At 46.1% G+C, this 24999-nt stretch overlaps 1 protein-coding gene across 2 annotated transcripts in view; it reads right to left on the bottom strand.

Annotated features, from left to right (window-relative positions):
- PSTPIP1 (proline-serine-threonine phosphatase interacting protein 1) overlaps positions 1 to 24999 on the bottom strand; it is a 59668-nt gene that overhangs the window by 21542 nt on the left and 13127 nt on the right. For both annotated transcript variants that reach the window (XM_051770370.1, XM_051770371.1), the window contains 7 exons: positions 19209 to 19309; positions 15805 to 15879; positions 6301 to 6335; positions 5147 to 5253; positions 3242 to 3304; positions 2156 to 2254; positions 438 to 483 (listed from right to left, as the gene is read on the bottom strand). In XM_051770370.1, the coding sequence (XP_051626330.1) occupies positions 438 to 483; positions 2156 to 2254; positions 3242 to 3304; positions 5147 to 5253; positions 6301 to 6335; positions 15805 to 15879; positions 19209 to 19309 (526 nt within the window). The remainder of the gene's footprint in view (positions 1 to 437; positions 484 to 2155; positions 2255 to 3241; positions 3305 to 5146; positions 5254 to 6300; positions 6336 to 15804; positions 15880 to 19208; positions 19310 to 24999) is intronic.

The raw sequence follows: 24999 nt of genomic DNA, 5'->3' as shown, positions 1-24999 counted from the left end.
AACCCCTGAGCCAGCTCAGATGTGTGCTGGCCTGTCCTGGACTTCCAGTGTGTTTGTGGCTGGAGAATGCTCCATGCTCATGTACATGGGGATGATAAATCTGGTTTGGGCTGGCTGGGGGCAATTTGAGTGTCCTCTGTGCTTTCAAACTTGCTTCAAGGAGAGCTTTTCTTTCCTGGGTGGAGTCCCTAAAGGACATCTTCTATAATTTCTTTAATGAAAGAGGGACAGTTGCATTTCCACAAAGGTTAGAGAAAGCAGATGACTGTCAGGTTGCTGTTCTTTAGAGGTTTTTTCATTAATCTTTGGGTGAGTGACTTTGGGAACCTTGACTTCAGAGACAACCTGGGTGATTTGGATGGTGCTCTATCCAGACCCTGAGCTAGTAGATCCCTGCTGAGAAGACTCATAATGTTCAGTTGCAAATAGAGCATCACCTGCTTCATTTGCTGCGTCTCTGCATTGCTTGGCTTTGTTCTGACTCTGAAATAGGAAAAGAAATACCCCAAATTAATTCCTGACAATATTTTTTGCTTCAGCCCCATTTTTTTTTTTTTTGCTACCTGCTCTCTTTTCCCTTCTAGGGGAAAGGCTCTAAGTTGCAAACACTTCCTGGCTCTCCTGCCTTTATACCTGGTTCTGTTGAAAATGTGCTATGGAGAAGAAGGGACCAGAATTTTCCAGGTGCAGCCATAGGCCCACTGACTTCAAGGGAAATCTTTCCATTCAGACATCCCTGCCACAGGAGCTCAGAGCCAGCATGATCCAGCCTGAAGCTGTGTCTGCTGGCTGAGTTGTTTTTTCTCAAGTGTTTGATGTGCTTTTCTAATAGATATTTATAAGCAGAAATAAATGGCAGTTAAAATTCTTCATCTTTCAAGCTCCTCTTGTAATACACAGATGAAAAGAGCACAGCTTCTAAAATACTTTGCAAATGCCAGATTATTTCCCATAACACCTCAGAAGCCTAAAAGCAAAATTCACTCTAAGTAGAACTTTTCTTTTTTTAAAAAACCTGCAGCTTTTAACAAATGAAAATGCAGCCATTATTGACAGCTCATTACTCCCAGGTCTTCCTGCCCAGATGGTGATGGTTTCACGTTCATGCACAGCTCTAGACATCAGGGTAATACATTCTCCCACTCTGCCCTTGAAGGCAAGGCTCAGGTAGGGGTCCCTACGACCATATTCCTCCTCACAGCTGGTTGGAAAACGTGTAGTAAGCTGGCAACAGAAGCTTCATTCTTACTTGCTTCCTGCCCCAAACTGTCTGTGAATGCTGAGCAGAATTAAACAGCTTGTGAGCTGCCTCTGTGCATTCCAAACATGCTGGCATGTGCAGGGAGGGAACACCCTGGGATCCTTCTGGGAAAGGAGCTGTATCAGGTTGAGCTGCCATTGAAGCTGCTGAGTGTTCTGGTGTAATTGCAGCAGAGCCAGGATTCCATCCCCCCTTTGCAGCTTAACTGGAGGGGTTCGTTCATCAGAGATTAGTGAATGCTGGAAATAAAATGTACAGTTCTGATGCTGGTTTTAGAGTCCCCACCCACCCCACTCCTTGAGATGATTTTTGATCCTTTTTGCTTACACTGCACTGATTTTTATCGAGCCAAAGGGAGTTCATTTATTTTGTTTTCTCCATCTGTTCCGCTGTAAAATGTTCCCATTAAAAGTTAGTGAATTGTCAGCTACAAGTATCAAGATGATGCAAGGAAGGACTGCAGTGCCTTAATTTCCAACGATTTATTTTTGAGTCTGTAAATTTAGCTGAAATTAAACTAACCATAAGGAGGAAGATGTTGAGGAAAAATATGCATTTTAATGTAAGATTCTCTGCCTACTGAATGTAGGAGACCAAAAAGCAAAACTAAATGCATGACATCCTTCTGACTTGTCTCTCTTTTTTTTTTTTTTTTTAATGAATAATTTCAGAGAAAAATCTCATTCAGTTTCCTTTCAGGATTCATAGAGCAATTGGATCATAGCCTGGGATAAATTAATTAGATAACTTAGTTCTTTCCCAGGGGATTCCAAGGGGTTAATTAGAAGAGAAAGCAGCCCCTGGCATCCTGCAGAACGGGTTGGTTGATTGTATTCTCTTGAAAAGGTAAACCCCCCAGTTTTCTCTCTGGGACAGCACAGTCATCTGAGGTACCTTTTCTGTTTGCTTTTGGTTGCCCGAAGCGCTGGTCCGTTCGAAGGACTGCTCTGCCTCGTCCGCCTCCCGGCACTTCTGCTCATAGGTCTTCTTGGACTGGGGGGAAAGGAAACCAAACGTGAGGGAACAGGGCTGGGATCTCTCCAGCCTGATGTTCTACACAATGGCTGGTTTGCAGCCTGGGGGGAGCAAAGCAGTGCCCAGAAAAAACTCCCAACGATGCCACCAGGAGATAGAAAAGTAGAACTGAAAAATTGGGGCGAGGGGCTGAGAGCATAAACTGTGTTCTTTTCTAGCAGCCCTGAAGTTGTCTGCTTTGTGCAACTGCAGCTCCCTCCGGGGTGCTCAGGAGTACACAGGCAGCTCTGCCACCATTGAGGCATCAGGTCCCAGCGACTGTGGAGAGACAAAATTAGGAGCCCCCGTTCCCAGGGTGCCCGTGGGGTGGGTTGTCATTTCTACACCGTGACTTGGAGCATCAGGTGGCCAAAGTCAGTGTGCTCCTTGCCCACTGCTCCGGTGGTGGAGTTCTCACAAGCAAGAGAAATCCTTACTTGCACCAAAAGATCTCTGTGTCTTAGAGATTCACTTGAAATAACCACATTTCAATAAAAATTGTTAGTGCAGTACCAGCTGTAGCACTGACAGGTCTGCAACTACTTTCCTTTAGAGGCAGTTGCCCACTGGAAACCAAAACCAGCTGCCTACAGTTCCTGTACCTGCATGCTGTCCAGCTGGAGAGGATTCCTCCTACTTGTGAGATTCCCTCACTATTTTTAAAGTTTTATTTACACAGACTGAAAAATTACATTCACTCCTGTAAGTACTCTTGCCTAGAAAGAATGAAATCCTGTTCGACCTGGGGCATTAATCCCATATTAATTAACTTTCTGAGGACTCTTCAGTGGATGCAGCAGGGAAGATTGGCTTTCTCCTCAGAGCAGGAATCACATCCTCTCTCTCACACACACACTCCTGCACACTCACACAGCCTCGACCTTTCTTTAAATGGAGGTACATGTGATACAGGTTATCCTGGAGCCAGTTTGCAGCAGGAAACCTGCCCAAGCCCTCCTTGCTTACCTCCATTGTTTTCTTATAGTGGGACAGTTTGCTCTTCTGCACGCGCTCCATGGCAGACTCGTACTGTAAGGAACACACACAGGTCAGCATTCCTTGCTTTGGACTTCTTCCCTCCCTTTCCAGTGGCAGGATTAGGAAAGCCATTGTCAGGGCTGCTCTATAAGCCACCTGTCTGTGGGGAAAATTACTTCACTCTGCTTTTATAAATGGCAGGTTTTTAAGTGATACAGAGAGCATCAAAGTGCCAGGTAAAAAATAATCCAAGATCATTCTGCTTCAGTGGTTTCCATTAATAGCAGAGAGGATGTAGATCTTCATTTTCTTCCTCCTTTTTTTTTCTTAAGGAGATGAAATAGTGTAACACCCAGTCACAGTGCCCGTGGGCTCTGCCAGCAGAGTTCCTTTGCTGGTGCCAGAGCTTGATCCTGCATCTCTGCAGACCAAACCACTGTCCCACACATGAGCACAGGTACTTGTCCATTTTAAACACAAGCAATCCCTGTTTTTATATTCCATTGCTTCTGCCAAATTTATGCTCAGTACAATTTGATTTCTATGCTGTCATCTGGTCAGTGTTGGAAGGACAGTGCTGGATTATCTTCCATGGCTTTAGTTGTGATATGCCCAGCTTTATGTGACAGTGAGATACTCTCCTACATGGCAGGGGATGGGTTTCCTCAGTGGGACTTTTGGTTCCTTTAATTTTTATATTCTCCTCAAGCAAAACTCTCTCCAGGGCTGCCCAGAGGCTTGTTTCATACTGGGCACAGTCCTGAGAGCAGCTACAGTAAAACACAAATCACAGCATTTTGGGAGGTTACCAGAAATGCTGACACCATCCAGCATATCTAATGCTGGCTTCCTCACAGCCACATGCTGGACAGAGAAAAAAGCTTCTCTAAGATTCCAAAGCAGTTTTTCTTTGTTTTCTTTGTGTTCCCAGGTGAGATAAAGGCTTGCTGTTCTCAACAGGAGAAACAGCCCCTCTGCACATCCTAGTGGCCAAGGGAGGGAAGATACAAACACTCCTGAACCTGGTGCCTGCCCTCTTTGTATGCCCTGTGTGCCTCATGAGATGGCTGCACACCCCAAATCTCAGCAGTAGTGCTGGTTTCACCTACTTTCATATTCAGAGTTCTTTGCTATTGCAAGTTCCTGTGTGTCAGGGCCTTGTAGACACAAGATTTTTGTGGCATCGGATACTGGTCATCTGCATTTTCATTTGTTTCAAATCAGCAAAGAACTGAATATTTCATTTTATTCCTCCATCACTCAGTGTTGTCAGGGTTAAGTGACTCTCCCATCTTGGTCTTCAACACCACAGAAGTGTGAGAATGACCACTGTTGTCTCTACTGAGAGCTGTTTTTCAAGGGACTTAGACCTTGATAAGATCACAGGGCATGAAATGGCCTTAAATACACTCAAATTTTTATTAGATGGCATGAACTAGATGCTACTTATTCCATGTATTTGTAATTCAGCATATATTGGTGTTGCATTAAGCATGATATTCGTTTGCTTTTATGTTTTTAAATGTTGCTGTTACCTCTTTATTTAGTGCATGTTGGAGATCATGCAGGATCAGAGCAAAGAAACCCATTAGCAAGGGTATCAAAAAGAGAAAAGGAAGGATTAAGTTCTTACAGGAATAACAATAACAGTATCTGCAGTTACACCAGAGAGAGTAAAAGGGACTAAAGCCTCTGGCTCCTGCGTTCAGAGCACTACTTTATTTCCAGCTGGGATCAGAAAGATATTTTTGTTCCACAGTCTGGTCTGTAGAGTGAACAGGGCACACTGGGAATGCTTTATCATCTTTTGCAGAATTCCAGCCTGTGGCTGGAGACAGGTCATCAGCATGGACCATTTACCCAATTTGTTTCAACATTTCTTTATTTCCTCACCTTTTTTCTTTGCTCCTTCTGTCTTTCTCGGAATTCCTCTATTCCTTTCAGTTCATCCTTCAGCATTACTGCCAGTTGGATATGAGAGTTTCCAACACTTTCAATTTCTAAGGCAAATCAGAATTCATGTACAGTCAGTGGAAATCCTTTAAATACAAAGTCATACTTTTTAGGAGATGTTTCTGCCATGTGGCTGCCCCGTGTGACTTGTTATGAACAGGGTGGCCTTAAAAAAGGTCTTCCTGTCTTTCTGCAGGCACTGCCATTGCTGAGGGTTCACCCAACCTGAATGATGCTTATTGCAGGTCCTCCCAGTGCCTGCACAGTGCAGGGGCAAGAGCCCTCCCTGCACAACTGGAGCAGCACTCAGAGCAGCCTGGGCTAGAGCAGAGCCAGCTGCATTTCTTCCTGGCCCCATTTACCCCATGTGTCCCCTTCCTCTGGGGCTGGAGATCAGGTTTAGTGCTGCAGAGGGAGGGAGAGAGCTCTGACCTCCACCTTGACCCCGTGTCTGCTGGACTGTCACTGCTCTGAGAGCTGCTTGCCAGTGGCGCCCAGTCATTAGACGAGGCTGCACACTGAGAATTCCCAAGGGTCAGCAAGGATGGACTGAATTTCACAGCACCTGGCTGATGCTGTTTGAGATGGCTGGGAAATTCTCTGCATTTGTCAGCTTTGGTGCCTCTGAAATGGAATCCCACATTTTCCAGAAATGCTGAGCTCCCCTATGCAGGCTCTACAAACGCCTCAGTTCACCAGCTGCTTCTCAAGAGGGTGTTTTGGGCTAAACAGCAGGTGCCAGTGGCCAGGTCCAGTGTCCCACTGGCTACAGTGGTGCTGCATTTTGTGTTTTGAGTCTTGGGCACATTTAGAAAGGTGCTGGTCTGGTGTCACTAGTTTGTGGAAGAGGGAATAGAGCTCATATTTGTGACTTGATCCAGATACAACTTAGTCAAGGAACAAGCCATTTTCTTTACCACCAGCGAGTGGATTGGGTGCCCAGGCTTGGAGAATGCACAGTGAGCATTCTTTCCTTCCACACTACAGACTGGGATAGAAAAGCTGGGAATAGAGGGGGGAAGAGGATGAAGGAGGGAATGAACACGTTGGGTGCCCACGTTTCCCAGGTCAGAAGGGAAGATGTAAATACTTACGTTGCTTGAGCATCTCGAATGCTGCCTTCAGTGTGCTGTGGGGCAGAAACAAGGCACTTTGTTAGTATTGGCTTCTAGGGGTGGATTGTGAATCTAGGGAAAAAACCTTCCCTCAGAATCTCAGAGATCCACATAGAGATAAAACCCCTCAATAGTCTCTTAATAGAAGTCGACCACGCCAAAGAGCATCAGTGTGTTACTGTCAGGAACCACAGTAAAATGCTCCATGAAGCAAGGAATGGCACTGCTCCTTCTGGGCGCCCTCCTTTTGAATCCCACTGTGTTTGTGACCGCGGATGTTAACAGCCATTCCTCTCTCGCCCCTTGGCAGTAGATCCGAGTCAGCGGCAGGCAATGCAGTGGGCCGAGGGGCATTGGGGTTTGGAGCGGTGATGTGAAGGGTAGGACCGGTCCCCGCTCGGCGCGGGATGCAGCCCCGGCCGGTTCCTCCCCGCTCCGGCTGCAGCATCCCCGGCCCCGGCTGCAGCATCCCCGGCCCCGGCTGCAGCATCCCCGGCCCCGGCTGCAGCATCCCCGGCCCCGGCTGCAGCATCCCCGGCCCCGGCTGCAGCATCCCCGGCCCCGGCTGCAGCATCCCCGGCTCCGGCTGCAGCATCCCCGGCCCCGGCTGCAGCATCCCCGGCCGGCGCTGTCCGAGCACCCCCGTGTGGCTCCTCCGCTCGCTCTCCTCCCACACACAGGCGGTGCCGAGCCCTCCGAGGCTCGGAAAGCCCCATGCTCCCGGGCGTTTCGACATCCCGAGGGCACGGCGTGAATAAATGATGCACGGAGAGGAGCAGGAACCTCCCGATGGGCTCACATCGCTGGGTGCTGGGGTGGCAGAAGGGCGTGAAAAAGGAACCACAGGCTGCCTGGTGTTCTGTCTTTTGGCTAGCCAGAGTCCACTTCGAGAAGGCACCAGAGATACCAGCATAGATGTGGTGGGAGAGCAAAAGGTCTGTAAAAGGCATTTTCAACTTAATAAATTCCTCTAGCTCTGAATTTGCAGGCCTGCAGAGCGTTTGCAGACACGCAGGCCAGGGCTGTGGTGTGATTTGGAGGTTTATCGGGTTTAGAAATCATCTCTTCAAGCCCCGGAGTGTCTCGTTCCCTGAAGGGAGCAGTTCTGGGCTCTCCACAGAGCTCTGGTCTGCCCCAGGGGGAAAGCTGGGTGGTGAAGAGCCTGGCTGGAGCCTTCACCAGGAGAGTCCAGGGGAGGATCCATATCCCTTCCCAGCCATGTGTGACCACAGATGAGTAGGGAAATCTGCATCTCTCGGGACATTTCGGGAGCCTTAAGAGGCACATGAAAGATCCTAATTGCCCTGGGTTAATTTAGGCTGGACATCTGTTCCCTAATCAAAGCTTCCTCTCCCAGCACTGAGACTGCCTTGCCAGCCATAAGAAAAATGCATGGGCAAGGGCTGGGCCTGTCCTCAGCACCAACTGCCTTGAAATCCACTTCCAGATCTAAGCAGAAATATAAGGAAAAGACTTTCAGCCAGAAAAGAAGGGCTGTTGGATTTTTTTTCAGATTTCAGTTAGATTGGTTGTGGTCAATCTCCTGAGATAAGTCAGGAAGAACATGCTAGATTGATTATTTTTAACTATTTTCCTAACAATACTTAAACATTTGAAGGTTCATTTTGAAAAAAAAAATATTCTGGTGTGAAATTTGGATGGAAACTAAGTTGTTACACCAGAAAAGAAACAAAGTGTATTCTTTCCAGCTAATTAAAAGCTTGACATTTAAAGACAAGTTGAATATTGGCAGCAGAGATAACTTTTTCTCACCTAAACGCTCTAATGAATTATTTTGAAAAATTAAAAATATACAAGGAATATAATTTGCTTTTTTAGTGTGTAATTTCCAATAGGAGGGGGGGGGGAATGTGCAAACAACTTCATGCCTGAAATGTGTAAATACTGGAATTTAAAAAACAGAGAACACTTGCAAACTGCACATACTGTTTGCACTCTGTGTTGATCTATTGTTCCCAGAGATCTTTTTCCTTTGCTGTTGGTGACTCGAGTTATGCAAAAACTGGCAAAATTGCTATAGTGGATACTGAAAAATGGCACTTTCTCAGTATATATCAAGGAGAAAAGCAATTTGCTGCTCTTTTGGTTTCCAGGCACCTGAGCTACCAGAGCAGCTCATGATGATAAGCCATCCACGGAGCTGTTCTCCTTTGTGCTGGCTCTCTGTGAGGCCGAGGGGGTCTCTGGTATAATAATGCAGCTGGCAAAGAGAGACCAATTTGTCCCTTGCATGGTCTCTAATGGCCTTTTCAGAAATCCCTGGCCTTTTCTTCCTTGTGTGAAGGATTTGTCCAGCCAATTCCCCAGCTGCTGACTGGAGCAAGGCCACAGGCCATCAGTGGGTTGGAACAGCCTTAAGCCATTTCCTTCCTTATTTCTATAATAATTTTCTAAAATCAGTGAATTGGACCCCACATCCTTATGGGGCTTAAGGGGGTAGAAAATATGTCATGGTGCCAAGTTATGCATGTGGGAGAGAACAAATAAATCAAATTCTGACCTGTGGATCCATCAGGACTCCCTTTATGACCCCTGGGCTGCAGCAGCAGTGCCATAGATTAGCTGCTCATTGCAGAGGGATGCTCTGATTATATCAGTGAAATATTTCAGTGCTTCACAGGGTTTAGTGGAAGCAACTCCTGTAGCTGATGTACAAGTGGGTTTTAATTCTGTCTGTGCTGGTTTGGATGTACCTATTAACAGCACCTATTAGCTATTGCCTTGGGTGGCTTTGGCTCTCTAATGGGATTGATACAGGCTTTACCCTGAGGCATCCAGAGTGAGAATGTCTCACTCTCATGGACACTCTGAAGTGTTTTACCCTCAGTATATGATGCTGCTTAACATTCTGGCAGTAATTGGATTTTTTGTTTGTTTGTTCTGTGGCTAAATTAGAAAATTAGGAAACCTGCAGTTGAAAACAATTCAAGCAAAACTGAAAATTTGCCATTTGCCTTTTTTTCTATTTTTTTTTTTTTTTTTTATTACTTGCTTCTGAAAATTCCGTGTAAATTCTGGAAGACTGTTAAACCACTCCAGCTAAACACAGAGCTCCAGCCTTCCCTTTGGGCACCCCTAGATGGAGGCTCCTGCAGATGTCTCCTTGAAAATAAGGTTGGACAACAAATTTACTGGGCATGTCTGTTAAACGACTTCCCGTTGTACATTTAAAAACTGGATTTGTCAAAATGAATTTCGGGTGAAAACAGGATTGCCTGAACCTGGAATAACAGGGAACAGACAGAGCCTGTGCACCAGCCACTGCAGCAACTTCGGGTAGTTTTTGCCATCTAGTGGCTACAATAATCTTATCGGGTTGGTTTGGGGGTTTTTTGCTTTCTCCCTCTTTGTTTTGGAGGTTGTTTTTGCTGAAGAGCTGGGCTCTCGCTGGAGAACAGGCTGTGCTGGGCAGCCCTGTGTGACATGAGCACCACCGGGAAGTGCCCTGTAGGGAGGGCTCTGGTTCCCTTTGCTCCACAGCCATCCCGAGCTGAATTTCGTGGCCCCAGGGGTGCAGCTGGCAGAGCCCTGTCAGTGGCAGTGCTGAGGTGACTGCTGTACTCACTATGTACACTGTCACCCCACGCTTTTATGGGTTTGTTTATTTTTTTTCAACTTTGAGCTTGATAGTTTGGGCCTTTTTTTCCAGTACTTTGCCTTTAGAGACTGGGCTGAGTAATTCAGAGTCCTTTTATATCTCGTACACAGGAAGGTAACACAGGCTCTTCTAACCGTAAAACCACATCTTTCTTAATTTTCTTTGTTTTCTACCTTTGCTTGGTGAATAGAAGTGTGAAATAACCCCACCTTCCTTTCTGGTAGGTTTCTATTTTCACATCAGCGTGATCTACAATGTTCTGTTCTTATTGTAATTTTTAAAAATATCCTTTCTGAATTTGAGAGAAGTCTCTGCCAGATGAAGTCTCCAGAGCACTTCCCAGCAGTCCTGTTCACCCTCTGCCCCTGGGAACTCAGATCCCAGTCACACAGTTGTGAAACCACCCCAGTGACACAATTGACATCTGCCTTTCCTCTTGCCACACGGGGTAGTCCCAGTGGGGTTTTACCAAGAATTCTTTCTGTGCAGCCCAGTCGTGGTGTGGTGAAACAAGTCCAGAATCGTCTGGTCTCAAACAATTTGCACCTGGGCCTGTGACTGCATTGCAAAAGAGAAGTGAAGAGGGAGGGCAGCAAACAGGATGACAGCTCCATGTGCTTTCTCCTACCCATTAATCTGTGCCCACAGACAGCAAATTGTGACTCCAGAATGAACCACGCCATTCAAATCAAGGGCTTAAACAATCAAAACAACTTTGGTACCTTTAAAATAAAACTACATTTCCTCATGTCTCTTCAGAAAGAGAGTAGCACTGCTCAAAAATGCCTGTCCTGATCACCAGAGAGCTTATTTAGGTTGACTTGAATGGGAACTGAGCAGAGGCTTAGGCCCATTTTGCAGAGTCCTGAAGTTCAAAGAACGAGTGTATAAATTCTGTGTGGGTTCAGAACATTTGAGTGGAGAATAACCAACCATGGAAGGATGTGACCTTCCAAACTGACTTTTAGCTGCAGTTCAAAAATGCCTGCTTTGTGTGGATTAATACAGAGGATTCTGTATATTAAGTGACAGATGCACTATTTTTATACACAGGAAGCAGCAATTGGCATTTGGTTACAGATGCCCTCACCTCACACTCACTGCAATGTTCTATTTCAGGGATTGCAGGGAAAGGCACAGCAGACATAGGCTTGAAGGAACTACCCTTTCTCGAGGTCTGAAGGAGATGGTAGTGGAAAAGAGGGACAGAAAATGTAGGGAATCATATACATGAGAGGAGACAAGCAGAGCAAATGACAAAAATAGATGTTGTCAGACTAGGCAGAATATAACCAGCTACTGCGTGTTTACATCAGTGATTTTACCCAAGAACAGAGTTCCCAGAGGCTCTGCTTTGGCTGCAAACTGGGCTCTGTAGCATATTCTGTTTTCATGTTGCTCTGCTGAAGAGTTGCCCAAAGCCACTGCATGGAAATTCCCAGTCACCTTGCAGCCAGAAAGGTGCTTCCTCTCAAAGGCACGAGCTCTGCTGAGAATCATCTAAATGGTGTGTGAGGCACCACCACAGTGTACACTACCAGCAAACACTTGGAAACTTGATCTCAGTTTGTAACTCAGCTGAAAATGCCCAGTTTCTGTACATCCTCTCCCATGTGTGCACCTCGGAATATGGAGAGTGCACAACCATACTGCATTTCAACTTCAGAACATGTAGTTCCCTCTCTGCCCCCTGGAGATGGGTATAAGCTGTCATTTACCAAGAAAGCACGGCTGTAGGTTTGTAATAACCCTTCTCACAATTTCTCTTACGATTAGAGACTGTGAAATGGTGATGCAGATTTAATTTTTTTAATTTAAAAAGTGGGACAACAGGAGCAAATTGCTTTGCCTTAAGACTCAGTGGATGCTAAAAGGTTTCGGGGTTTCAAACAAGAAAAGGAAGAAAACTCCACTGGGGGCTGCTCTGTACAAAGCTGCTGCTGCTGCTGTGGCAGCCCCTGCACTGCCAATTGCTGAGGTTAGGAGATGATTTAGAAGACATATTTTCATATCCTTGCCCTGTTCTTTTACTCTTCCCTCGGGATCCAGTGCTGGGGACAGAATATTAAGCTGAAGGGATTAGTGTGAGCCTGCGTGACCTGTCTTGCAGTCTTGCACTTAGAATCAAGTGTGTGGGCCTGCTGTGCATTAGAATGAACTTGCCAAGGAACTGCTGAGTTAGGGCTGTGCCATGGCTTGGGAAGAGGATCTCTACCTCCCCTGGAGCCGGGAGGTTGTACCAGCTGCAGTGCTTGAGGCAAGGGCAAGCAGCCAGAATGCCTCAATCTGCCTGAGTCAGGCTGGACTATTGAATGATGGTGTCCTCTGGCTGTTAGACAGCACTTAGAGGGAACTTTTATTTCCTGAGCTGGAAGCTGGAGTGTTTGTTTGCTACGTCCACGGTAACCAGCACCAGCTTCTTTTGGAAAGCCCTTCTTGGCTTTTTTTAAAAATGAGAAATCAGATAAAAAGCGGTTGCAGGACATCTCCCTCACTGCAGCGTGTCTGCCTCGCTGGTGTGAGAGCTGTTGGAAACCTTCTGTTAGAAACCTGTGGGCTCCCCATGGCCAGTTGTGACACTGCTGTGACAGGCACAGCGAGGGCCTCCCTGAACTCAGTCCCACCTCCAGGGCAGAGCTACAACCCTGTTCCCTGCTGGCTCTCGGGTCCAAGCCATCCTCGTGTTTCTGGTGCACAGCTGGAGACACAACATGAGGGTCTTTTCCTGGGTCATGGTGTTGTATCCCTGCTGATACAGTGGAGTGTCCTGGGCTGCAGCTGTCCCTGCCAGGCACGAGCAGTGCTGGGCCCTCAGGGTCAGCTCTCCATCACAGGAGCTGCAAGGATGGTGAGGGAACAGCCCTGGACAGCACATGGGATGGGATCCTGATGACTGCTGTCACCTACAGCTTCCTCAAAGCAATGGAAAGTGGTCCCAGAGTTGTCACATTCCAGTGACCCTTCCCTAATATCCTCCTTTTGAGTCAGCAGCTTATTTCTTCATCTGTGTCTTTCAGTAGATAAAACAGGGCAGTTGACTCTATTTATACTTTAAGCTGAGTTCAGCAATTCACTCCAAGGCAAAATTCTGGGGGAGAAGGGACAAGCCTGAATAAATGTTGAAATTGTTCTTTAATGTGATTCAAAACTAAAGTTTTTAAAATATGGAGGAGGCTTGAGGGAGAACTGTTTTCTGCAGCAATAGCTGCTACCTCGTGCAACATTCCATGGAATTCCCTGGGCTTCTCCCTGTATTTACTCATCATGCTTGTTCTGTGCCTTGTTGTGCCTGCCCTGACTGTGCTGAAGTGTCAACCTGGGCATTACAGTTGTTCCTGTTGAGGTCTTCTGGGTATTTTCTTGTACTGGAAGGGTTTGGGTGGTTGTTGTGCATGGATTTTTTATGTTCCCTTTATCGACTTTTCAGAAGAGTATCAGGTGCCTTCCCGATATCGAGAACTGCTGGGGTGTGAAATAATTTCTCAGGAGAGGTGACAGAAAACCTTAGTATCTGAGATGTTTAAAAGATGGTTGAATTTAAGACCAGAGGATAATAATTTTGTATTAGAAAGAAAGTGACTGAGTGTTCTAAAATTAGTAATTCCTGCTTCTGTGCCATACATAGCATGGCACAGGAAGGTCTGTAAAACATTCTGCAAAAAAACCTGGAAGCTGCTTTTGTTTCTGGTGGTTGTCAATGGGAAGTTTTAGGTACAAATACATTAGACTTCATTTGAGAAATACTGCTACTCAAAGCTGCTTTTAAAGATGTGAACAGCCCTGTTCAGCCTGTCAAGTACTTGTATTACAATTAGGACTCAGTGTGCTAGGTGATAATAGGAAGTCCTATAAAGAGGAAGCACTTGGGAAAATGCACTGGGACAGTTGTAGCATAGTCCTTTCAAGCTTTTCTTATTATAGGTAGTGCAGAGATTCCCTCCCTCAAGTCTCCCTGAAGGACTGACCTTGGGAGCAGAACCGCTGCCAGTCATCAGTGTCATATAAACAAACACAAACTTCACATGTGTCAACAGCATTAAACCCAAACATTTCATTTTCTTGAGTTGTTCCAGCCCTGAACAGACTTTAGTTTTCTCTGATTTTAAGTCTTTGCTCTGGACAAATGCCCTTCATTGTCCATGTGTGTAATTCCTTAAACGACCAGAGGATGCTGGATGAGAGAAAGCCAAGTATCCTCTCTGCTTCAGGACAGCTAAAGTGAGACACTTGCTCTGACAAAAACATCAGTGCAAAGCTGGTCACTGCCCAGACCAGGCTGGGTTATGGAAACACAGTAAATCAGCTCTGCACCATGCTTGGTTGGTATATTCAGCCTTCCCTCTATGCCAAACTATTAAACTGCTAGATCAAAGTGGAGCTGGGCCCAAGGCCAAACTTCCTCCAACTTAAGGGGAACTTGGATCCATATCCCAACTCTGGGACTTGGCTCTGCCTCTAAATCAAACTTTCACAATCTCTTAGGAAAAGTTAGATCAATGAATTATCCACTAAGTCACTGAAGAGCAGCCAACCCTGGCTGTTGCTGAACACGTTTGCTCTGCCTACCCTGCACTGGCAGTAAAGTGTTTAGGTGGAGCCTTCCTTTAATCCTGGAACTCTGATCTTTGGTTTGGGAAGAAGCCATCCATCCTTAATCTGATGTTTTAATTCTGGAATATTTCTTCTCCTCCTTCTTTTTCTTTGGTTAAGTCAGTGAACTGAGACAGCAGGAAGGCAGAAGCTGTGTCCCAGGAACCTGGTTATCCCTGAGCACTGCTCGGGGGCAAGGCAGAGATGGACCCCTGGGAGGGGGAGAGCTTTGCACGTTCTCTGGAGAGAGCCTTAGTGCCCAGCTTCCCTGTCAGCCTGGATGGACCCCCACCAAACCCACAGTCAGTGCCACAGGTGATCCCCTGGCACTTCCCTGCCATGGCCATACACGGCTTTGGGGTCAAGTTTTCCCATAAAATATGAACAGGAAACCAGGCTTGCACTGAGAGTGATGAATGGACATGGGAAGGAGACTGCAATTAAGGAATGAGATATGGGAGGGATGAGGGCAGCAGGCCCCAGGGATCAATAGAGCTGGGTTGTGTTTAGATTGAGGTCTTCTCTTTCAGGCTTGTCTTCTGTGACCTCACATCTTCATCCTCTGCCACCTTATTACTGTATTATTACTTGTTACAATAATGGCAAAATGTCTCATTATTGCTGCTGCCACCAATAATAGCAGCAGTTTATCAGCAGTGTTTATTAAGTTAAATTCCATGCCAACATATATCTTCCCCTCCCAACACAATTTATATGTGATTTAAGATCGTAGTGGAGGAGACAGAGAAAAATATATGTCATCTTAGTGCATTTCAGTAGCTCCATTGATTTATTTCATATTAAGTCCCTACAAAGAGATTTAAATTTTGTATTCCTAAGATAAGCATTTTTTCCTGCTGCAGAAACTGATTTTTGGGGTCTTTGCACTTGGCACCTGTTCTGTCACAGTCTCTCAGGGTCCACCAGCTTCCCAGAATTGCCAAGCCACCATCCTAAACATTTCACCACCGTTTCCTTTCCCTTTCCCTTTTGTCCCCATCACTTAGTTTGCCTTTGGAAGCAAATATTAAACATTAAGAATCTTGAAATGAAAAAAAATCTCAGGAAAGGACCTACTGAGAGTTTCCAAATAGAGATTTTGTGAATCCTTTTGTGAAGGACAATGGTGTTCCCCCACTTTTCCTGTACATTGGGAAGTGCTGTGTAACACACTGAAGTGAGCAGCTTGTGATCCCATTCATAGGCAAAACACGGGAGTCTGATATTTCTTCCAAAATCATTTTGTTTGCATGAATAATGAAAGAGTTCCTTACTTGATTTCTGTTTGTCCCCCTGCTTTTCGGGCGATTTGAATCAGCTCTTTCCCATATCTCTCTTCTGCTTGTGCTCTGTTAAAAGAAAAACTTGCTCAATTCCTCTTAGTGGTATCAGGATCACATTTACACAAATCTTGTAATTGTATCTGAGGTACAAAGCCACGAGGAACACAATTTATTTTATTTCTCCAGTCCTGGTGCTGTTAGTTAACCCCTTAAATATTCGGGGTAAGCTATTTCCAGAAGAAATGAGGGGGAAATGAAGCCCATTGTCGTGGGTTTGATTACTGTGGAGTGCTCCATACAACTCTGCCCCCCAAATGTGGAGTCAGTTAGAACAAGAGGAGCACAGGGCTGAGGTGAGGATGCTCAGAACACAGGACCTCCTTTGCAAAAGGAGCCTAAAACTGATGGCTGACCCAACCCAGTAAAATACCAGCTAGGAGGGGAGCAAAGAGTAGGTTCCACAGGATCCATTTAGGAGAGACTGAGAATACATGGGAGCCAGGAGTAGCAGGAATATATTTAGAAACCTGAGGTGCTGCTTGAAGAGCTGCAGTGGAGGTGGAGGGGAAGGAGCCTTGCTGGTTGTTGGGTGAGGCCGGGGCAGTTCAGTGGAAGGGACAGTACGATGTGGTGTCTCACCTAAGGGGGAACTGTAACTGGTGACTCAGGACAGTGGTTCTGTTTCTATGGTTAATAAAGAAATACAAATATTTTCTTTTCTCTTTTCCCCTCCCCCAGCTCTGGAGGACATTTTTATTTTCTGTTCAGAAGAAGTATTTGTACTAAATATGTTACTTCCTTCCTCCTGGGTGTAAGACCAGGGCGGAACCAAGTTTTCAGTCTTTGAGTAACTGCTAAAAACTACTGAATGGTCAGTAATTAATAATGAACAGATAGCCTGGTGCTAGCATTTGGGGGAGGGATGATTTTCCCCCAGTCCAAGGAGATCAGTCAGGCTGGTGGACCAGCAACCCACAGTCACCACAGCCACCACAGCCCGGAGTGGAGGGTGTTCCTGGCCTCTGTCCTTGGCTCTCTTGTGTCTAACATTGCATGTGCCCTCAGTTAATTGCTCTTCTCCCACACTAGGAATTGCTGTGTTTTAGTGGGGTGTTCCTCCATCACTGCTTTGGGATTCCTTCTAGAGGAACAGGGTGCAAACTGCAGGGGCAGGCCACACCAGTTCATTGTCATGTTAGATGAATGAAATGTCATCAAAATGGAAATATACTCCAGAGACACATAACAATGCAGAATAGATTCATTTTCTTCTGATCTTAGTAACGAGAAACACTTTTATGTCAGAGACTTTGCTTAATGCCAGTGCCTATACAGGAATGAGAATGACTCCAGTGCTGCAGTCCCAGTTTGTTTGCTCATGAAAAAAGCATGGCCAGCTCTTAAGCCAGTCCCAGCTCCTGTAAAACCCTTGGGTCAAAAATTCCTGAAACCCCAGGCACAGGACTGGACTATCCCAGAGCCAGAGGAATTTGGCAGGAGGCTGACACCATCTCTTCACATCTTGGTGCTGCCTTTCCCACTTTTAGGTACACTTACACACAGCTTCTGGGTTTCCCTGCAGCCATCCAGAGCTGGAATGTGTTTTGTGTTTTAAATCCAGGCTTTTGTTCTGGAATACAGTTGCCTTCTCACTCCCACACCACCTAGTCCCTTCTCCAGAGGCCAGGCAGGGGGATTTGTGGGTGGAAAACTGATCCCATGTTAGTGTGGCCAGGGCAGCTGGTTTCAGGACTCGGGGCAGCTGCTGCAGGAGTCCTTGCTGAAATTCCAGCATGAAGCCAGTGGTATGGGCAGCCTCTAGGAACAGAGATTCATCCCATCCTTTGATCTGCTCCCAGGTCATTCCCATGAATGACGTGAGGACAGGCTGAAACAAATGTCCAGCAGAAATAAACTGGAAATCATACCTTTCTCCTTAACTCAGTGCCCACTTCTCCTTTCCCTCCTCCCTCAACATGCACATACACACACATACACACACTCACTGGAATGTTTTGGGGGTGTAAAAAATCTCATGGAAACATCAAGGGTTGGACTTGATGATCTCAGAGGTCCCTTCCAATCTGGCTGATTCTATGATTTGCAAAATGACTGTACATGTATTTTTTACTTCTTTGTGGAAAGTCCACCACAAAAACCAGGAAAAACATTATCCTGCAAATTGCAGAAGCTCCTGTAATGTTTTGGAAAGAAACACGAGCACGTGCAGCATCCAATGCAGAATTCCACTGCCTGAAGCCTGCAGTGTAGTTCTGATCCCTGTAAGTTATGAGGCACAGAGGAGCTATTTTAAACATTTGCAGCTAAGCTGCCATCAGGCAGATGTGACTTGAGGACTGTGATGTGCACCAGTATAAAAGGCTTCCACTGGTGGTCAAGAAAAGCAATTCAAATAGCTTCAGGTTTCGAAGGGAGACTCTTCACAAGCTGTGAAACACTCACCTGTCAGTCTTAGAGCTCACACCCCTTGAAAGTGCCAGGGCTTGAAAAACAGCCTTCAGAAAAAAACCCTGAACCAAAAAAACTACATGGGGACAGCACAGGGAGAAAAAGCAGGCTGTGACTGAGGAAGGCAGAGCAATATTCCTAAGGAGACAGTGCTGAGATGAGCTGCTGGGTATATAATCCATACTGTGTGGCCTTTCCTACATGCCATGCCTGAGCATGTGTGTGCCTCATGCTACACGTTGAAACTGTTTTGAAGCCACTTAAGAACAGAACCAAATTTCAGATTTATTTTCCTAAGTCAGAAGTACAGAAATGAATGGCAAAGGAGCCCGGGCAGCAGTGTAATATGTTTTCTCACCCACAAAATTGTCAGCTGTCCATAGCTGCTGCTGAGCAGCACCACAAGAAGCAGGTGAGGAGGGACACAAACTACAGCATTGTTACTCAAAGCCTGGTAAGGTTGGCAAATGATGTGGGCTGGCTTGGGTGTCTGGGGAAGGCTTTAGGCAGCAATTTATGTAGCTCTGTATTTGAAAAATGGCTCATTTTTGGTAGTGGCAGGAAACTGAAACAGTGCTTGTGGCAATAGCACGTTCAAAGAGAAACAGAAATGTGCAAGTCATTTTTTCCTGTAAAAGGGGAAACTTAGAAATGCCATTTGTGGATGTGTGTGCTGCTGGGGGATCAGGAGTGACAATGACTCTGGGTTTCTGGCTCCTTCAACCTCCTCTTCCCTTCTCAAATCTGGGAGATTTCTATTTGTTATGTACCTTCACAAGGCACATCACAAGGCTGGGGTTTCAATCAGGCTTTTCTATGTAAACTCGTATCACTACCTAATCAGAACCAGGCTACCATTCCTTTCCAGACGCCAAAGAGGAAAGAAAAAGGAGCCTGTTCACATTTTTTCACTCTGTTTTTCATACCTCTGCTTGAGCAAATCCTCCACATCTTTGCACATCTTCTTCCCCTCCAGCAGGCGCTGTACGAGCACCTCGTAGCCAGTGTGGAAGGTGAATTCCTTGCACTGGGGACAGAAAGGAAAAGAGTTGAGCTGATTTGGGCACAGCAGTTTGCAGGTTTAACAGATACTGACTGTCTGTCATATGGAGCAAATTTCTGGAAAATCCAAATGGACCTTTAGATTAGCCCAGGGCTAAGGGCACAGGTAGGGGTGAGCTCTCTCCAAAGTGGAAATCTGTAAAAGTTTTTATCAAATCAACTTTATTTTTTAACACTGAAAAAAGATTTGTGAAGTGAGTCACAAGCCTTGCTGTGTGGAAAGTGGCACTAGCTGTCTTTTTGGGGAAGTCATGTTTAGCCTTGGGTGTGGAACCCCTGCAGAGCAGAGATGTATTGTAGCTGTTAAGAACAACAGCTCCTCTTACCATATGTTTTCTGAAAAGAATAGTCAGAGACAACTCAGTACAAGTATCGATCCGTGGGGTGGTGACTGTGCCTCCCAGCCAGTGGAGTGTGTTCAGATGAGGATTTGTAACACAGGGAGAAAGAATTTCTCCTGTGCTCCTGGTCCTCCCTCTGCCTCACAAGAGGACTGGGACAAGCCATATTTCCTTAGAGTGCCTCAGTTAAGCAGTCCAGAGTGATAATGTTGTTGAAAATGCAGTGCTGAATGTTGCCTGAGCTTTATGTTACAGCATTATGGCAAAATCACAGGCTGTGTAACCATAAAGGGAATGAGTGTGTTCCTTCCCTCAAGCACTTTATCTACAATACAAATGCTTATATATGAACTGAATGCAGTTTATACATCCATCCACTGTCCCCTAGGTAGTTATCATTTAACAAATGGGTTACTTTATTGCTTTCCACCACGACTGTGAAGAAGGCAGCTGCTTAAGTTTTGGGACTTGGAAAAGATCCTCTGGCAAGCAACTGTTGGGCACTTGAGCTTTGCTTCCCTCTTGCTGGGACTGGAGAGGACAGGGGGACACTGAGGATGGATGGTGCTGGTTGATGGCAGCCTTGGTGCTGCTCACCTGGCCCTGGGGCTTCTGTGGAGATTTGCAGACCTGGGAGTGGGGGGTTTTTTTGCTTCTTCAAGAGCCAGGATAAATTTCTGCAGATAATCTCTGTAAACCTACAGGTTGTAGTAACATTTCCAGTGCTACAGTTTCTTGACAGCAGTAATTCCTTCTTCCCTAATGGACATTCTTATCAGGAGCAGAGGGGAGAAAGGAAAGACAGTTGGATAATGGTCCAGAGGAGACAGACAAATGGCTCTACCAGAGCCAGGAGAGATAATGATGTAGATAAAAGCATATGGAGAGGGTGCAATGGACCCACTGTTATCATTGTTGCAACCACAGGACAATGATAGGATCACCCCTTAAGAAACAGGATCTCAAACCCAAAACATTAGTTTTCCTAATGTTTCCAAGGGCAAGTTACACACATACATCCCAGGGAGGGATCCTGCTGTGGAATAAATGAGAAGCAGCAAGCTTTGCCATTCACAGAGGAACATAGGAGAGGTTCTTGATAATATCCTGGCAATGGACTCATCACTTCCCCCCCCTCTCTTTTTTTTGAGAACATTCCAATGGCAGAAGGCATCACTGCTGTAAAAAAAAAATAAAATTCTTATAAATGGCTCCCTCTGCCTGGCAGAAACTCTGCTCAGATGCTCCACAACCAGCTCACAGTCCCAGCATTTTGATTGTATATTTCCAGATGCAATTAGCTACCTCCCATAGCTGAGTACACAGCTTCCTTGTCCCAGAAATGCTGCCCAGAGGTAAATGAAAACATCATATGGGTTGGTATCAGCCCAGCAGTCAGCCACTGCCACAGGCAGCAAAGGGAGAGTGATAACCACTCTGTGAAGTTCCTCTGCTCTTTCTGTTCAACATCTCTTTTTTCAGCAAATGCTAAAACTCACTTGGTGTCTCCCCCAGCTCTTTTAAACTGGCACAGTTGTTATAGTGACAGGATGGCAAATTCTGTACAACTCACTAAGTTCTCTAACCACAGAATGCAGCACCAGCTCGTTATCAACCCAGAGCCACCCCCACAAACACAGCAGTGTGCTGGGGGTCAGCCTGCTGAGCATGACCCTCCCAGGGCCTGAAAAAAACACCTAATGGACCCGACTCGGCCTTCTGGACATCCTGCTCTAAGCCCAGAAATGCCAGGGGAAGAAGCAATGCCATATTCAAAACAGCCAGCACCTCACTCCACAGTTTTGCTTTCTGTCCCTTGCCTGCTAACAGGAGCAAGAGTTGAGGTTGTTATAAATGGAGCCACTGCAGCCGCCTCCGAAGGAGAGCTGGAATCTCCTCTGATGGAGGCACCAGCTCCTGCCTGCCAGATTCATCTGGGTGTTGCCCCTCTGGCTAGCCCTTGGAGAGAGATTTGGCTCCAGCTAAACACAGGGCTAAAAAGGACTTCCTACCACAGGCACTCATTTAATCTACCTTCATTTTGGAGGGGGATCCATCTCAAAATTCGCTTTATTGTCCTCGCTATGTGTTCCTGAAGAATGTGGAAGCCCTGTTTCAGAAACCAAAGGATCCAAAATCTAAACCAGGCCTCCCAGGCAGCAGATCTGGCTGTGGTCTGAGCAGCACATGCCACTGGCATGTCACAGGCTGCAGAGGGGGGGAGAGGAAATGCCGACAGCCCAGGTTTAGATAAGTGTGAGCTGCTACGGTCGCTCATCCTGCAACATTGCTTCTGAATTTCCAACCACAAGGGAGTCACAAATCATTTAGGTCTAAGTTTACTTACACAAACATTTCACAGAATCAACCAGGTTGGAAAAGACCTCTGAGATCATCGAGTCCAATCTTTGATCCAACACCACCTTGTCAACTGGACCATGGCACTGATGCCACATCCAGGCTCAGGACAGTGACTCCACCCTCTCCCTGGGCAGCCCATTCCAGTGTCTGAGCACTCTCTCTGTAAAGAATTTCTTCCTGATGTTCAACCTAAACCTCTCCTGGCACAGCTCAAGACCGTGCCCTCTTGTCCTACTGCTGGTTCCTGGGAGAAGAGACCAACCCCCAGCTGGCTACAACCTCCTGTCAGGGAGTTGTAGAGAGTGAGGAGGTCTCCCCTGAGCCTCCTCTTCTCCAGGCTGAGCCCCCCCAGCTCCCTCAGCCTCTCCTCACAGCACTTGTGCTCCAGTCCCTTCCCCAGCCTCGTTGCTCTCCTCTGGACCTGCTCCAGCCCCTCCATGTCCTTCCTGAGCTGAGGGCCCAGAACTGGACACAGCACTCCAGGGGTGGCCTCACCAGCACTGAGTCCAGGGGCAGAATTACTGCCCTGCTCCTGCTGCCACACTGTTCCTGAGACATTTCAACAGCTCTATTTCTTCTTTCACGTGTTGTACAACTGCATCCCCTCTCAAACTCTTCTTGCATTCAAACAAACCTCCTTTGCCCTTTCCTGACATACTATTTTTTCCTTTCATTGATTCCCATGTGTCATTATAGCCCCTATTCAAGGCTGAATAAATCCCTGTTGAACAAGGACGATGCTTTACCCCTCCAGTAAAGACTAACTGATGCTTTGTACCATGGCATTAATGTCTGCTCTCTGAGAAACACTTCTGGTACATCAGAGGATTGCATTTGCCTTCTTCCACTATCAAATCATAGCAGTGACACCTAACTGAGCTATGATCTATGGATATGCCTGCAATTCTCTCCTCTCCTGCTGTTTTATTTAACAAGGTCCCAGAGCGTATTGGACTTTTTTTGCTACTGATCTCTTACTCTCACTTGGCACTTTGAAACTTTGATTTTTATCTGCTTTCTGTTACCCCAGGCCTGAAGGTTATCAGATACCTCTTGTACAGTGCTTCATTCTACCTGTTTGTATCAACCACAGCTATTTCCAGCCTGTTCTTCCTGTCTTAGCCAGTATCCAATGAATATATTGAATAACAATGATCCTGAGACCAGCTCTGGAGATTCTTTCCTCCAGCTCCAGCATTTCCATTTTGGCACAAGCCTCCAGCATCTCCCCCAGATCAGTGCCTTTGCACTTTATGGTTCTCCTTCTCCTGCTCTGTTCAGTCCTCTTTTGTTTTTCTTCTCTACTTTCTTGAGGATTTCCTGTGTAGCACCATAACAGACCCACACTTTCTTTGTCAAGACAATCAGACAGCAAGATTGTATCTCATTAAACAACCATCTAGTCTTGCTAAGCTGTCTCGCCTCTATTCTATTTTCCACTTACCATTTTGTGTTATAATTAGCACCCACACTGAATGGTTTTGCAAAGGCTGTTAAGCTGCACTACACAGACAGTGCTTGGTACCTCTCAGCTGGGACTTTGTGATAATTGTAACAACTAATGAATAGTCAAAGAACTATTTTATTTTTTTTTTTAAATCAGAAAAGTGCTATAATTAGATAGTAAATGTAGTCATTAAATGCGTAAAACATCATTTGCTTATACCAAAATCTAGGTGGTTGCTTGGAAGAGGGTGATTTGACTCACCACCAGTAATTTCTCTCATTGCCAAGAAAGGGATTCCACTCAGTCAAAGCGTGTGTGGCCGTGAAAGAGGATTTAATCTTTGTTACTTTAATTAAAGAGATTAGTTATTCCTTGTTGTCCAACAGACCTATAATCACTGGTAAGACAGTGCTTGACACAGGGATTTCAGTGTTGTCCTGAGGTTCATCCATTAGTGCTGTACATGTGTCCCTGTACCTGAGCCCGGGGTTTTCCTTCTCCTGGGGAAGATCCCAGCTAATGGAGAGGCAGCACCTCCTCTCTCCTGCCCTCAGTGCAATGAGCAGCACTGTTCCTCCAGAGACAAAAGGAATATCAAAGAGGGTAACACAACTTCCATGCTCTGGTTTAACCAGAACAGCTTTTCCTGGAATACTTGGCGGGAGGTATGGGAGACTGCAAGCAGAGGTGTTGACAGTAAGCACACTGGGATAGCTTCCTTCTTTCCACTTCCTTTTCCCTTAGAGGCCTAAGGATGCTGCTCCCTCCCATTAGCACTCTTCTAAGAGATCTGTGCCTTGGGACTGCCTGGTAGGAGTTTCTGCATAGGTAATGACACAGGTAAACAACGGGATTTAATTGGGGGAGAGACTCTTCATGGCTGGCTCTGAGCTGGATCCTGCAGCCATCAGGGAGAGGCTCCAAGGATTGTGATTTGGTGAGGAATGTGCAAGGGAAGGCTCATGGGGTCAGTTCCCTGCCCAGAGGGTAGAAAGTTCAGCACTGACATTGCTGGGGTGACACAGTTTCACTAAGAACCAGCCTCACCCCAGAGCATATTCCTCTGAGCCTTGTGCTGCTGGGTGCCCAGAGGGGACTGAAAGGCTTTTGGAAGAGCCAGTGTCTACATTTGGAAGTGGCAAGGTTACTGTTGCAATAATATCAAGGGAGAGAGATTGAAATGCTGAATGGTCACTGAAGCACAGTTTTGGTACATGGCTTTTACAATGGACTGAACTGCAGCAAAACCACCCAAGCCTGTGTGCAAAGCACTTACATGTCCAACTGGGAATGGTCAGAAAGGGACATGAACTGCTGAGTCCTTGTGGCTGTGCTGTAGGAACTGTGGCTTTTCTGCTGTGGCTGGATTTCTTGGAGCATTTCTAACCATCCTGGGACCTGGCTTGCCCATCCAGGACTTTATTTGGAGGTAGTCTACATACCACAGCTCAAACCTCTGCCTGCTCCTGCAGGACAAGCCGGCCTGTCAGGATCTCAGCAGTCCTG

The sequence above is a fragment of the Manacus candei genome, unplaced genomic scaffold (genome assembly GCF_025592945.1).
Source record: "Manacus candei isolate 608988 ecotype Guabito, Panama unplaced genomic scaffold, ASM2559294v1 h1tg000119l, whole genome shotgun sequence".
NCBI lineage: Eukaryota > Metazoa > Chordata > Aves > Passeriformes > Pipridae > Manacus > Manacus candei.
This window is presented reverse-complemented; position numbering and strand designations above follow the sequence as displayed.